This window comes from Erithacus rubecula (genome assembly GCF_903797595.1).
Source record: "Erithacus rubecula genome assembly, chromosome: 2".
Classification (NCBI taxonomy): Eukaryota; Metazoa; Chordata; class Aves; order Passeriformes; family Muscicapidae; genus Erithacus; species Erithacus rubecula.
Window position 1 is genome coordinate 54,602,979 of NC_136685.1, and position 14,907 is coordinate 54,617,885.

Below are 14,907 nucleotides of genomic sequence, written 5' to 3' on the forward strand. Positions count from 1 at the left end.
AGGATCAGTACACAATTTGGGCTAGCCAAAGCAGAGGACAGATTACTGCCCTCCTTGTTTAGGAGCAGAGGTGACACATTGTCTTCCAGGAGAAGCAGCAGCTCTGGGGTCTTACTTGGTCTGGAAACCAGAGCAGCACCAACCTGAGACAGACCTGCAAGAGCCAGGAGCTGGCTCTCCTGCCTTTCTATGAATGATGATACTGCCATCAGCAGCATTTGAACCCTTGAAGCAGTAGGTGCTCTAGTTTCCCTCAAGTAATCCTTAATTTGTAACCCTGAATTCACAGTGCAACCTGGCACACCATTGAGAAAGGCTGCTGAATCCTCAGCTACAGCATATTTACCACTGTCATTGCAACTTTTACAAAAGCCCCTGAATTTAAAACAAAAAAATAACACCACTTTGAAGATCAGCTATAATCGTGAACTCAAAAAGAAGCCAATGCAGCATTAAAGATTTATATAAGACACAAATAACTTCTATCCTTTGCACCGGTTCTAACTATAAAATATGTACTGGAAATCAAACACAAAGTATCCTTACCTGCTCGCATTTTCAGTCCTTAGTTAGAAGTGGCTCTACACAACAGCTGCTTCTTCCTCAGAATTCACCATTCTATTTAAAGTATTTAACAACTGTCATTAATATAAGCGGTCCACAGACTTCAAGTTAATAATTAAATCTATGCTAATTAGAATTAGGGATGAGTATGTTTTATTTAGGAATAAGCATTTCCCTATATGTCTATAAATTATTCATAGTTTTCTGCTATCAAATCCCAGCTCTGATACTTATTATTTGAGGGTAAATAAAAAACAACATTACAGCAATTTAATTAGCTATATTTTCGGGGGGTAGCCAAATAATCAGGATTGTAGCCCTCCAATCTTCTAAAAAACCCAACAGTTTATTTAAATAATAATGACTCATGAAACCATGTATGCTGAAGCCATTCTAATCTGATTCCTCTCCTGACAGCAGGATTGAGGAAGCCAGCTGATAGTTTTCAATACAAAGGTTAGTATCTGCCAACAAATCTAACTTTATTACAAATCTCTAAATATTTATGTTTAAATAAAGCACTTGTATTTTTTATAAAGCAGACAAGCAACTACATGAAACTCATTCCTCTACAGAAAAAAATTGTTAGGCCTTCCTGGTTGTGGAGAAAAGCCTGCAAATGCAATCCAAACAAAGCTTGAAGGCAAATAAAAATATTACACAGGTTTATCTTTTCATCAAGAAAATTCAGACTGTTCCACAAAAAACTTTAACACAAAGAGCTGTTTTGTAAACAGTGGAACTAATGAAGTGTAGGCTCCTATGAAGGTGTGATATTCCCCTTAGAACTCTGGTCCCTGTGTCCCCCACAGCCCACCAGGTAACAGCTCCAAGTTCTCCATAGGCAACACCTCCTGTTAGACACCAGTAACTCACATTCATGGCACACACAGACTACACTGATCCTAACAAATCCAGACACAGCAATAAATATTGCCAGGATGTGTGGTTGCATTATTCTCACACTATTTTGGTCCAAGCCACCTAAGACTCACCCAAGCTATGCCTGGATGCAGTTCAGGAGTTATTCTGGATTACTACACACATAGGCAGTTTGCATGCAGCTACTCTGATTTGAGGCTGAGTTGATTAGCAGTTAAGTGAGCCAAACACAACACTTGGCCTCAGCATTAAATCTCTCCTGGGCACGCACATTTCACCAGCACAGGAAAGAGCTGTGGCTGTACTTGGGTCCCCAAGCATCTCCATCACCCTACCCTCACATATTTGTCATCTCTTGCACAGCCTTACTTCCACAGGCCTGTTACTTTCAGGTCATTTCACATTCATTACTCACAGTGCTTTGGTATGCTGGCTATCCAAACTAAACCAAATTAAGGAAAAAAAGGCAAAGTGTTCAGGTTGGTTTGGGATTACAGAGGAACTGACTAGTCAGATGCCAAGAATAATCAGTTTACTTCATGTCTTCAGCATTTACACTAAGTATACAACTACCTAAGGATGTTTCAAAAGAGCAAGGACGGCCAAATGGACTTCACTGGCAGTAAGAAAATGTTCAGCTTTGCAATAGGCATGTAATGACACTGAGGTTGCAGTATTTTCACTATCTAAAATATGTTGACTCCTAGAGCAAAGCTTTACTGTCACAACTAAAGCAGTAACTCTTAAAAATAACGCTTCTAACAAAAAATTAAAACACCATTGAAAAATAAAATTTTTGCAATTTATACTTGGTTAAACCAAATGGGCATTTTGAAAGTACTACAGTTACAAAGTGCTGCTTTTCAAGTAGTCAATTCACAATTGGCTAGAAAGCACGTAATTTAGATGAGCAGAAAACTACATGAATTTTTAAAACTACAGCAGATCCTATCACTTTCATCATTGACTGAGAACCACAGGAACATGGGAAGGTATCTTTTAATTAGTTGAATGATTTCAACAAGCCCTCAAAAACTAATTGCAAACAAGAAATGAAATACTGAAGGACTCTTCAATTTAAAGAAAAAAAAAAAAAAGAGAGACAATACAGTACACAAAAGCAAAATGAAATCAGTGCCTATTCCAAGTATGGAAATAAATTTCTGGTCAAAGGCTAAATAAATAAGTCCATCAAAAAGCCTAATCAAACTATAGGTTGGTTAGAATATTAATTTTGCAGATAGTTTTTGATTATAATGGAACAAACATCTTACCAAAGGTTAGGCTCGTCTTGCACCTACAAACACTCTCAGTAAAATCAAGAATTAGCAAAATTCACCAAAGAGCACAACTGTTTGTTAATTTATTCAGTGTCTACCCTGTTGTGGCAATAAAACTAAGAGATAAAGTCCTCTAAAGACAGTGCTATTGTTCATTAGATATTTCTAATTTAGAACCTCATGGTCTTTGACATGGTGCATTAAAGCAACCATCAGGCTTGTGTAAATATAGACCACTAATCAACAAGGATAAGAGCAAGGCTGTTTACTTAGCATAATCTCACCTTAGAGTAAGAGAGATTTAATTGTATATCCAAGTTCAGCAACCATCATGCCCCAGTCTGAGTAAGGGCAGTTATCATTAATTTTGTAAAATGCATTTTTGCCTGATCAGATTGGATCTCTTCCATGTTAGTAAACATAAGACAATCCAAGACTGACAAAAACACATACCTGGAACAGTGATAGTCCAGCCACCAGGAATAAACAGCAAAACAAATTCACAAAGCCCAAACTTCCAATTACTATACTTTTCTGAAAATAGCCTGGTTTGCTCTTCTCCAATATTCGATCTGTATTTACAAAGTAATTCTACATTAAACTCCTGCTCTTTTCACAGTATTTTACAATACAATTGAGTTGCTATATCCTACATCTGTAATACAGGGATTCTCTATGCTGAACATGCCACAAAGCTCACCATATGCAAAACCCACTTTTACTGACCACTAATAAAAGATATAAATCAAGCCCATACTACAATGAGCAGAACATACAGAATTTGCACTACACAATGGGAAGTGAAAAATTTCCTACCTAATCATAACCATTTAGGAAATGGAGCTGACAAAATATAATTGCACACTTAGGATTTTCCTCAACTAAATTCCTTGTTCTTCATTTGTCGCAGTTAACTGAGCATAAACTTCAGTGGCTGAAAACCAGTAGAACATTAGGCCTTGTTTATTCCTCATCTTTTAGATCACAGAGGGAAATCCTGGGTTTCACTATTAGGTTTTTAATTAAACTACATGTAGGGATCATTACTCTGAGATGTGAAAGAGCTTCAGCTCAGAATTATACCCAGCTCAGAATTACACAGCTAAATTACACTGAGATGAATCTGTTCCTCTTCACTATTGATAAATTTGACATCAAAAATCAATCTAGTTTGATTAATGAAAATTCAGTATATGAGTCCAGAAACTGACAGAAACTGACAGAAACTGACAGAAACTGACAGAAACTGACAGAAACTGACAGACCAAGTAAACCCTTGTGTAAAAACTAATGAAAGTGCAGCACCACATTTTTTACAAGTTTTCTACCGGTTTAGATGTGCCTGTAAAAATCTTACACACTTACTAACAAAAAAAAGATGCTTTAAAAAGCTGGTGCTACCCTTGGTTTTCTGACAGCAACATATCAGAAAGTTTTTCCTTCATAGGAACTGTCAGACTGGGGTTTTACCGCAGAAATTTGGCACCTTTAGTCAAGAGAAACTTACAAACAGACTCTGACGGCAAAATTATGGACTTCAGCTCCATGTAAGGAAATATAGAAGACTTATACTGTTTATAAAGTTTTAAGTTTCTGCTTTATCTTAGACGCTAATTACGAAAATGTGTTCGCAGCAAGAGACCACCCTAAGTATTTTAATTTCCAATGCGACGTTTTGCTTTGCCAGAAGAACAGCGGTAATTTCAACGATATAAAGGGACATTCCGACCACAACTGGACAAACGGACGGAATTATCCAGCGAGGATGCGACGCGCATTCCGCATTCCATCCCCGCTGTGGAGGCGCCGGCCATGGAGCAGCACTGTGCGTTCACTGCAGCTGCCCACGCACGACACCCCAGCGACCCACAGAGCTCGTCAGGAGCGGGGGGGCGAAACAACACGGATCCGGGGATTAGGGCTCCAGCCGGGACCAGGCGGCGACAGCCCTAGGCCTGCCCGACGGAGACAGTCACTGCGGGGCTCGCCGGCTGCGCCCTCACTCCCACTCCCGCTCCCTCCCTCCCGGAGCGCCCGCGCCAGCCCGCGCTCCCGCTCCCCAGTCCCGATCCCGATCCCGATCCCGATCCCGATCCCGATCCCGATCCCGATCCCGATCCCGATCCCGCTCCCGCGCGCGCCAACAGCCGCGGTCCCGGCGCGGCCCCCGAACGGCTGCGGCCGTGCCCAGCCCCAGGCTGAGCCCCCCGCCCCGGGGCGGGAACAGCGCCCGGGAGGCGTTACCCAGCCCCACCCGCCCCGGGCCGCGCCCCGGGCCGAGCGGCGGCACACGCCCGCCGCAGTCCCGGCCCGCTCCCCGCCGAGGGCATCACTCACGTCGGCCGCGTCCTCTCCCGTGGCCCGGCGGCTGCTGCGGCCGCCCCGCCTCCCCCCTTCCCTCCGCCTGTGGGCTCTTCCTTGCCCCCGCTCCCCCCTCCGCAGCGCCGCGCGGGTGGTTCCGCCCAAAACAATCCCGGCTCCCAGGGAAACGGCGCGCGCGGCGCAGGCGCGCAGGGCGGCGCGGGGATAAGGAAAAAAAAATAAATAAAAATAAAAAGACGGTGACAAGCATTAGAAATGGGAGCCCTCCCACGGGTGCTTTATGATCCATTAAAAAAAAAGGTGTCGAAAGTACATGTTAGCTCTAACAAAAGTTGCTGGCGGAAGAATAAAGTCCCGGGTAATGGGCTCTGTGGGGCTCAGGAGGGAAAGTGCCGAGTGTTTGGGATGCACACAAGCTTTCTGCAATTAGCAGCATAAATGGATGTCCTGGAGCTATGCGGGTGCTGGAGAAACCTTTATTTTTTGCCTGATTTAGTAGCTGATTTAATCAGTGTTTTGGAGGATTTCCCCCTCCCCCTTAGGCATAATTACCTACTAAAATTAAGCGTATTCTTCATTGAAAAACTGTGTATTCATTTCTTCTGTGTAAAAATTGATTAAAACTTGGATGTCAAAGGTGCCTCATGCACTAGAAGGTTTGAGAAATCAGCGCAAGGTTTTTCATGATCGTGGTTAGTTTTTTTCAGAAACAAATTGGATAAAATTAGCCTTCAGATGGCACAATTTGCACAAACTAGACATGAGCAAATGTTTGTGTTCCTGAGTTTGTGACATAGTTCCCAAGCATTACATCCCTCAAATTCTGTCAATGAATTCCACTGGCTTCCAAAAGAATGCACCTTCCAAACCTGGCTCTCCTGTTCCTCACGCATTATTAGTGACACATATAGTGATGCATTATTATCTCTTTTTTCTTTATATTTACCTGTCCTCTGTTTTCTCAAATGCTTGTATTCACTCAGCTGATAGATAGGGATATTTCTTTGTTCATAAGGCAGGTGTCCCGGGTTGCCTTGGCAAAGCACAAACAAAAACTAACTCTTCAACATTCTTGTGCTTCTCTTTATCCTTAGTAAATCTCCATTCTTTTATCCCTCTGTCCTTCCTGGTACTCCAAACTCCATGAAATAATGACCTTGAACAACCTGGTCTCACTTTCAGGTTGGCCTTGCATTGAACAAGAGATTGGACCAGAAATCCAGCTGTTTCTTCCTAACTAACTTCCTGTCAGCTGAGAGGGTCAATTACGGCAAATGCAAAACCAGACATTTTTAATCATTGATGTGGGAAGCAGGTCTGATATTTTATAATTTGACCAGCAGTAATTGGCTATAAAGCCTTCTAAACAAGCCTGGCGTGAGACATCAGCACGTTTTCTATTACCACCAAAAGCTGTGTCAGGTCTCCAGGATCACTTGTTTCAAAAGAATGCCTTTAAGATTTCTGTGACTATTACACCTTTGACAAACACAAGGCATTTGTGCCATCTGAGAGCTGTCAGCAAGTAGTGGTCAGGCCCATTTTCCATGTCAGGGGAGAATAAATCTGACCTCTTTAGCTGACTGTTTAGCTGGGTTTTTGGGGGGATAGAGACAGATGACAATACTGCCGTTTTTACTCATAAATAATAGATAAAATAAATAAGTCTCTGTTAAACTTGTTACTTTCATCCTGGACTAGTTAAAAATCACTATTCTGGAGTTAAGAATGTTCCATATAGAAAGCTACTATAAGCCAAGATTTGACTTACTCATGTAAAAAAGACTTTTTTGCCTCATGTTACTTCTTACAAGGTCCTGTGTCTTACAGTTCTTCTGATATACTTTGCATAGTGCAAAACATGACCTGCTGATATTAAGCAGTTCCTGATGCTGCTAATCACACTTTCATTACAGCTAAAAATGTTGCAATGTGTCAGTGTCACTAATATATTTTTTTCCAATTTCCTGACAGTGAAAATTTTTTAAAATATCTTGACTTTACTCATTGTTGCAAAAGCAATGGAAGTCAGGAGCAGCATGTAAAGAATGCTGGGGAACCTGTATAGCCCCCAAAATAACAGGATGAGTTTTGTCTGTACTTTGATGGCCTGTGGAACAGACCAAAGAAAGGAAAGCATACTTAAAACACAAATCATCCTTTTTGTAAGCAAAAACAAGTGTGCAATTCCTATTCTGCTAGAAGGAGAAAAGCAAGACTTTTGAAAAGGATAGACCATGTATACATGGAGTTTTTCAATTACTTCAAAAGCTTGTGCTGGCTGTGTTCATCTGATTTTTCAATTTGCAGGGGGTGGTGCAGAGAAAGCTTTTCCTTATCTTATATTTGGGATGTGTGGGAAGTAGAAAGGGACAGGAAGTAAGGTGGCTCATTGAAGGTTACAGGTAAGCAGTTTGTAGATACCAGATGCATTCAGAAAATCTCACAGGAATGCCAGGATGGTAGAGAATGGATCAAGGTTCTTGTCAGAGCCTGACTTTCAACAAAATGTAAAATCTGTCACATGCAGGAACAGCCTCGAGGTGTCACTCGAGTGCACAAAATAGAAACAAGGTCTGGGGCTGGATAACTCTGAGAGCACTAAAGGTGCAGTGATATTTTGGCAAAAGTTGATTGCTTAACTGTGGGTTATTTTCTCTTGATAGCAAAATATAATCAGGTTTCTGGTATTTGGTATTCTGAGCTAACGAGCTGATTGTTTGACATGAGTTGAAGCTTGAGCTGGGGCAACTGAAAGAAGAATTTTACATATATTATATTGATAGTCAATAATCAATTTCTTTAGTAATTACAGAACAATTATGCAAGATGTTCTGCATCCTGAGATTACTGCATCTTGCATGCTAAATTTCTAGTGCTTTGCAAGAAAGTCACAAGGACTAACCATGCTGAAAAGCTGTTGTATCCCAAATATGTGATATTGGCAGCAGAAATGCTTGTACATGTTTATTTGGCAATCTAAATTTCTGTGGCTGCTTCTCAGAGATTTGAAAGTCTTTAAACTGAAAAGATTTCCCTGTTAGTTCAGTCCTTGACTTGCCTCCTAGTCCTGAAGTGGATGCCCTTAGTTTCATAGGGGCAAGTAAGCAGTCATTTCTCAGAAGAGAGTTTAAAAATATTCTTTATCATCATTGACTTTGTTGAGCCACATTTACCATCTCAAGGTTTTTCTCCAGGGTAGGTACAAGACTAATTATGACCTCGGGTTTGGTTGGTTTTTTTTTTGTTTGGTTGGGGGGTTTTTTGTTTGTTTTGTTTTGTTTTTTGTTGGTTTTTTTTTTTTTTTTTTTTTTTGTATTCTCAGCTTCTTGTGGGTGGCTGTTCTCCCAAAGCAAAAATTCTGCAATACATTTTTTTTCAGTCTACTACAGTTTTTACTTGTAGGCCAAAAGCAAAAAAATCTTACATTACAATTCAGCAAAACGTTTAAAGAAACCTAGTTTCTTCTTTCTTTCTTGAAAATGCTTTCAGTTTAGGACTTTAAAATGTTTTAAGAAAATCAAGTCTTAGTCATCATACTAATGCAGAGACTTGAAGCAAGGCTGGAATTGTGAAGTGGCACAGTCCTAGGGATCTGGTATTAACTGGGAATGTAAGACTCCTACATTTTTAATAAGTAGTTTTATTTTTCATTTTAAATGGGCTGAAGGTATTGGGAGAATCACATGAACTATCCCTCGTATTTCAATATGTTCCACATACTAAAATGTCTATTTATTGTGCAACATGAGGATAAGAAGGTAAACACATTTTATTTCATTGCCAGAAAACTGGATTTCAGAAGCCAGAAGTTCAAATTGTGTGTCCAGACAATGAGGTCATGAACCCTCTGGAGAAAAATTTTATTGTGTTTTCAGTACTAACGTGTCTTGAGCAACATCTCCTGAGGTGTGGCTAAATCTCTACTGATGTTTTCCTGTCCTCAGAACAAGAATGCTAAGTCTTTTTAAAAGCAGGTTATCATTTGGAAAACGCTTGTGTTCTCAGAAAACTTCAGGTACTCTGCCACAGGATGGCAGTGTAACAGCATGTCACTAAGTCTAATTTTTGTGAAGTGTTTTGGAAGCATTGGATATTGGAGCTAGAATTGGTCTGTAACTAAATGCAGCATTGTTGCTTTTTTAACTTTAAAAATTACAGTTGTTCCCTTGTACTGTTAGTGCATCTTTGGATATATTTTAATTAAATGATTTTCCTTTTGTGCTGTTTATTAACTATACAATAAGCTTTAATAAAGAGTAACAGATCTCCTGAATATCTATCTTGTGGTTAATAGATTTTATTTGTAGGCTAATTCCCATAACATTTTTTTCAGATATGTATTTATTCTTTGAAATGTACTTGTTTTGTTTCATAATGTAATTGTTGATGTGGTTCATCGGGTGTCCTTTCTTCTAAAGGGTTGGTTTTTTTAATCAAGTCAGTTTGGAGACTTTAGTTTGTAGTCCTTTGACATGTTCTTATAACTTTTTTTTTCAAAGTCTTCAAGCCTGTCTTTTAAAACATTAAGTTCACTTCTTTCCCTGTTTCCACTGACTTGTTGAGTAAGAATCACTATCGTCAGCAAAGTGGCCATTTTTTAACTTGAGAAAGGAATACTTTAATAGTTCTATTTCAAATATGGCATTCACAAATCTTGTTCACAGTCCAGCATTAAAAATCAACCCTGTGGTGTCCTGCTGCCCAGCTCTCACTCCAGCTGTGCTGAGGGCTGAGAATACCCAGCTTTGACTGGCTTTTGCTGCAGCAGGAGGCAATTCCTCATCCCTGCAGCTTCCAGCAGTGATGCTGCTTTCTGTCCTCATTCAGTCCCAGTTCCCACTAGCACACTTGGCTTTGCTGAGCTGTATGCAAGGGATGCCCTTCCCACCCCACTTACCAGACCCATCTTTTTAATATTCCACCTGCAAAACAAATCCAAGGATTCTTCTTTGTATGTGCATCCATAGAATATGAAAAGAGAAAAAAAAAAAAAAAAAAAAAAAAGAACAAAACCTGTTGATGTCTCTGAGTTTCACAATAAAGCTTCTAGAGGTTGCTGTACTTTCTTCCCCTTCTTGGGTCATTTTTGGTTTTATGAAAATAAATATAAAAATAGTCACTCTAATATTAGTGTAAATCATCAGCATTATTAAGAAGCACTTTTCTCTAGCACAGACAGTATTTTTTCTCTCATCTTTTTCTTCTCTTTTACCTTGCAAGTTTTGTTTTGCTTTGTTTTGTTGGGGTTTTTTTTGGTTCGTTCGGCTTGCCACATGGTGGCAGCTACTTCCTATCTTCTAGTGAAAGATAGGAAGCAAAAAAAAAATATATTATACAGGCTAGAAGTCTGTTAGGATGGGAAAATCAACACACCATTTCTGCATTTAAGCAGTGGGAAAGAGAGTCCTGCTATGTAATGCAGCTTTGTCACATAATCAGCACAGGAGGAGGACCAGAGACAGAATCCCACATCTAAATAAACTAGATTTTGGGAAAATGTCATCTTGGTTTTACAAAGCCTTGCTTGTCTGGAAAACACCTTATGTTAGAAAGAGTTCAAATCAATATAAATCTAGGCTAACTCTTCTGCAGGGAAATGGAGAAAGAAGCACCCACAAGTTAGTCAAGACAGCCATGGAATTGGGCCTGGATGCTGACCAGAGCAATGGAAAAGGACTGGCACTGGAAGTGTCAGGAAATCTGGATTAGTCCTTCAAGCAGTACTGGGTTAGTACTTCAAGGAAAGTGAGTGGGGCAGTTCCAACAGCAACAAAAATCAACAGAACCACTCCTGACCCCCAGACTTCCAGTATCTAACCAAGGCTAGTTCCAGAATTTTTAGCTGTTGTTCTAGTTTTCTGTGTATCATTAAAAAACATGCCTCTTCCAAACAGAATATGTATTAGCCTACATATGAAAGAAATGTACACCTGACCAATAGAAATGGATCTCTAAATCTGAAGAAGGATATTTGTATTTTTTGTCTTCCTGTTGAACACCTGATATAAAGCACATTATAAAGCTATATCTAGTATTTAGATTTTTTGTTGTTGCTATAAAGAACCCTATGGAGATCAGGCTCTGCAAAACCTATTTTGGAAGTTTTCAAATAGATACAGCTGAAAAAAAATAATATATTTGCAGACCCTCTGCTTATTCCTTAATAATCTTCATCAATGATTTATGGCTTCCATTTTGACCCATTCATCAATTTCTTTAGTTTGAATGGCTCTTCTATACCAGTCTTTCTTGACAGCACCTTTTTCTGGTGTTTTTCTGCATATTGTTCCAGTCTCCAAGCTCCTGCTCTCCCATTCAGTCTGCCCTTAGATCTGTGTCCCCACTACAGGGATATAGGAACAGGCTGCCTTTTCAAATTGTGTGGCCCTTGGTGTGGAGCTTCTCACACTACCATAGACCCCTGTACTCTCACCCAGGGATGATGGAAATGGTGGTGAATGGAAATCCACTTTTTCCTCAGTGATCACCTGAACAGGCTGTTACAGGGCACCGTGCTTCAGCCTACAGGCACTTCTGCAGCCTGCTGTTACCTCACTGATCTACCAGTGGGACAAGGTCAGAGGAAAACCTGAAATGTGAACTCAACACCAGCTCTCCTTTCTCAGGTATGGTACTCATTGTGTCTCTCCCTAGTTCTCCTGCTGTGCTACAGCCCCAAAGACTTTTCTTGAGCTTCATGCTCAGTAAGTTTAGATGCTTTCAGAACCTGTTGAGCACAACACTTCCCAGAGCACATAAAAGGCTTGCAGCCATCTGGCACTTGCTTTCTATCCCCCATGCACTGTTGGCTTTGAAAGTTCTGCCAGTAGTGCTGCTCCTTAAAAAAACATTGGCACCAATTCTCTGTAATAATTGGCCAGACCCAAAAATTGTTCCTGTTTCTTTTGATTCCTGTGAGGCATTCTACAGGTCCTGTGGGCACTAATGGAAATTTCTGGTATTTGATACTGCCTTTTGCTAGCAGATGCTGAACTGTGCCTGCTGGGGATCTGCCCCCCTGGGTGATGCTCTTGCCTGCAGAGGCTTTGCACAGTCTGCCTGTAAGGCACAGATCACAGCAGGACAGACAGAATAACAAGTTTCATGTTATTAAGCATCACATTTGGAAATCAGGCTTCTTGCCCAGAAATCTGTGACTCGTTTGCAGCCCATCCTCTTGCTATAGGATGTTCTCAGGAGTGAGAGACTGTCAGGCCTTCACATTGCAATATTCTGTGGATCACTTTTGACTTGATTCCACAGTCATTTGAGTCTTTTCTATGTGTTATTTTGTGATTTGGGATATTTTTAATGTTTTTTGTGAGAATACAGTCTGAATATCTTGCATTATTTTCTCCAGCTGAGAAAACAATTGCAGTTTTATCTGTTCTCTAGCAGCATGGGAATTCTTGATTTACTATCAGTCATCTGTCCCAATTCAAGCACCTATTCAGGTGATACATCTGGCAAGATTTCCTGCATTTTCCAGTCTTTGATGTGTCTAAATAATAAATATTTTTTTCATGTTTACAGTTGAATACTAGGACTGTGTCATTACTACTACGACTGTGTCAATATATTGTCATAGAATGTAGGAACTGGGACACTGATTCTGATGAAAACACCAGCCCTTTGTCACTGGATGGGACTCCTTGGTACACAAGTACCATCCTCCTCATTTCATCTATCTGGGTCTGCTTTGGTGACCTGTATGTCCTTATTCTGTCACATTTACAAATGTAGTACCATTGGATTTTTTTTGTTTTCCTGTATCTTAACCCTGTAGACAACTGCAACACTCTGAACATTTCTGAGTGCTATAAAAGCTTTTTTTTTTCCAAGAAAGTGCCTTACACAAGATGTCAGAAGACTAATGGGTGGCTTGTAACTAGGGAAGGTGTTGCAGAGGTTGAAAAACAAGTTTGTAAAAAGTTTTTAAGATAATTCCAGTTGCTGACAGCATCATCTGTTTAATTTTTTACTCCATTTTCATCCACCTTCCACCCCACTGTTTGTGATGACTCATGTTTCTGCACTTCCTATGCCAAAAATAGAACATGGTATGCTACAGACTTTGGGACACACAGCACATGTAAATGACATATCTTTCAGAAATTTACTTTAAAATATAATAGGAGCAAATGATAAAGTTGATCAGCAAGTTTTCCATGATTTCTAAATCAAAATTTCATGATCTCAACTTGGGAGTTTACGTAAGAGTCAGGAAATAAAGAACCAAGCAATTTTTCCAACGTTGTCTTCAGCAAATGCAAGCTGTGGAACATAATGACAAGGTCATTTTGCATAGAGACATAAAAATTAATTAAAAATAGAGGATTTTTATACAACATCTATTAAACTGGAATTGTCGTTAACACTTTTATTAACTGTTTGTAAACAAAGATGTTATAGCAGGTTGTGCTCACACACATAAACACACACACACATACACATGCCCACACACATGCATGCGATTTGTCAAAATGTTAAACTAAACCTGAAGGTAATATTCTCACCTTGCTGACATATTGTTAGAATCTCTCTAACTTAAGTGTCTTGAACTGATCCCATTCCAAAAAGCCCTGAATGGAATATTAACATAATTTTCTGCCTTTACTCTTTTAACACTTACTTTTCATAAGATTAAACTGATTAGAACATCCCTCCTTTATGCAAGTTAATGAGCCAAGAATAAGCATGGAAATAAACCTACATGTAAGTGACAAGCAGAAAATGCACTTGGAAATTTCAATATACACTTTGTGTGGAAAATGGAGGTGGCTTGTCCCTCTTTTCTGAAACTGTCATAGAAGTAAGGAACTGTAAACATTCATCTTATTTCAGTGAGATTTCTAGACAGTTGATTTCATCACTAGCTGGAACCATCAGTTATCAAAACACCACAGCACTGATCATTGTACAAAACTGCCTAAGTGTGTAGAAAAAGAAAAGAACAAAACCTTACAGATAGCAGACATCTGCAAATAGCAGACAACTGTTGGGTAAAATGCAAAATTTCTCCACACAGTCTCTGCCCTGCTTTTCTAACCAGAAGTGGAATAATCATTATGCTGCCTTTCTTCATTTTCTTTTCCACATTCTGCTGCCAAATTGCCCTTACCCTCATCCAAGAAATCCCCAGAACTCTAAACATTTTGAAAAGAGTGGTCAAAGGGTTAAGTTGCACCATTAGGTGTCAGAGGAAAGACTGATAAGAGTTCAACAACCCTCCCTCTACATGGGCTCCAGAGCACAGCTCTCAGCTGAGTCTGTGACTCAGAACAGCAGAGGCAGGAACTGCTCGCCTGCTGAACACAAAGAAGTGCAGCAATGGCCTGGAGGGCACCAGTCTTTGAGGAGCCTGAATGCAGATTCTCACCTTCTTACAGACTTTTTCAAGAACAAAACTAAAAAGAAAATCAGACATATGGGTTGCATTTCAGGCCCTGTTACGTGCTGCTTCTCTGCGTTTTGCAGCCCCATGTAAAAGAGTGGGCAGCACTCTTTAGGCAGGGTGGTTGCAGCAGTACAGCAGGAGAATAGCAAAGTCAAGGAAGGACAAGTTTGGGTGCAGGACGTGCTCCCCTTGACACAAACGTGGAGCAGGCTGCAGAGATCACCACAGCAGTTTTGCTGAACCACTTCCCAAAGCACTGCTAGTGCTGGATGTTACATACTGGAATAGTCAAGCAGGACTCAAAGCTGCACAGTTCCTCGACTGTCCACAATTCTTTACTTTAGCTGCAGTTTCTCTGATGTTCCCTGTTTAGGAAATGAAGAATGATTTTACCCTCTTGTCTATCAGCAACGTGATGCCATTGTCCCTCATGTGCAAAGTCTTGTAGCACAACGTGTG

The 14,907-nt window shown here is 40.2% G+C and overlaps 1 protein-coding gene across 3 annotated transcripts in view; it reads right to left on the minus strand.

The window, feature by feature from the left end:
* Positions 1–5,143, minus strand: part of AHI1 (Abelson helper integration site 1) — an 88,983-nt gene extending 83,840 nt beyond the window's left edge. For 2 of the 3 annotated variants that reach the window (XM_079298873.1, XM_079298875.1), the window contains exons 1-2: positions 5,064–5,143; positions 547–618 (exon numbers count right to left, since the gene is read on the minus strand). In XM_079298873.1, coding sequence (XP_079154999.1) covers positions 547–556 — 10 coding nt within the window. In that variant the 5' untranslated portion in view covers positions 557–618; positions 5,064–5,143. Of the gene's footprint in view, positions 1–546; positions 619–4,455; positions 4,488–5,063 lie in introns of those variants that run through there. The other variant, XM_079298874.1, reaches the window with a different exon arrangement.
* Positions 5,144–14,907: the final 9,764 nt, after the last annotated feature.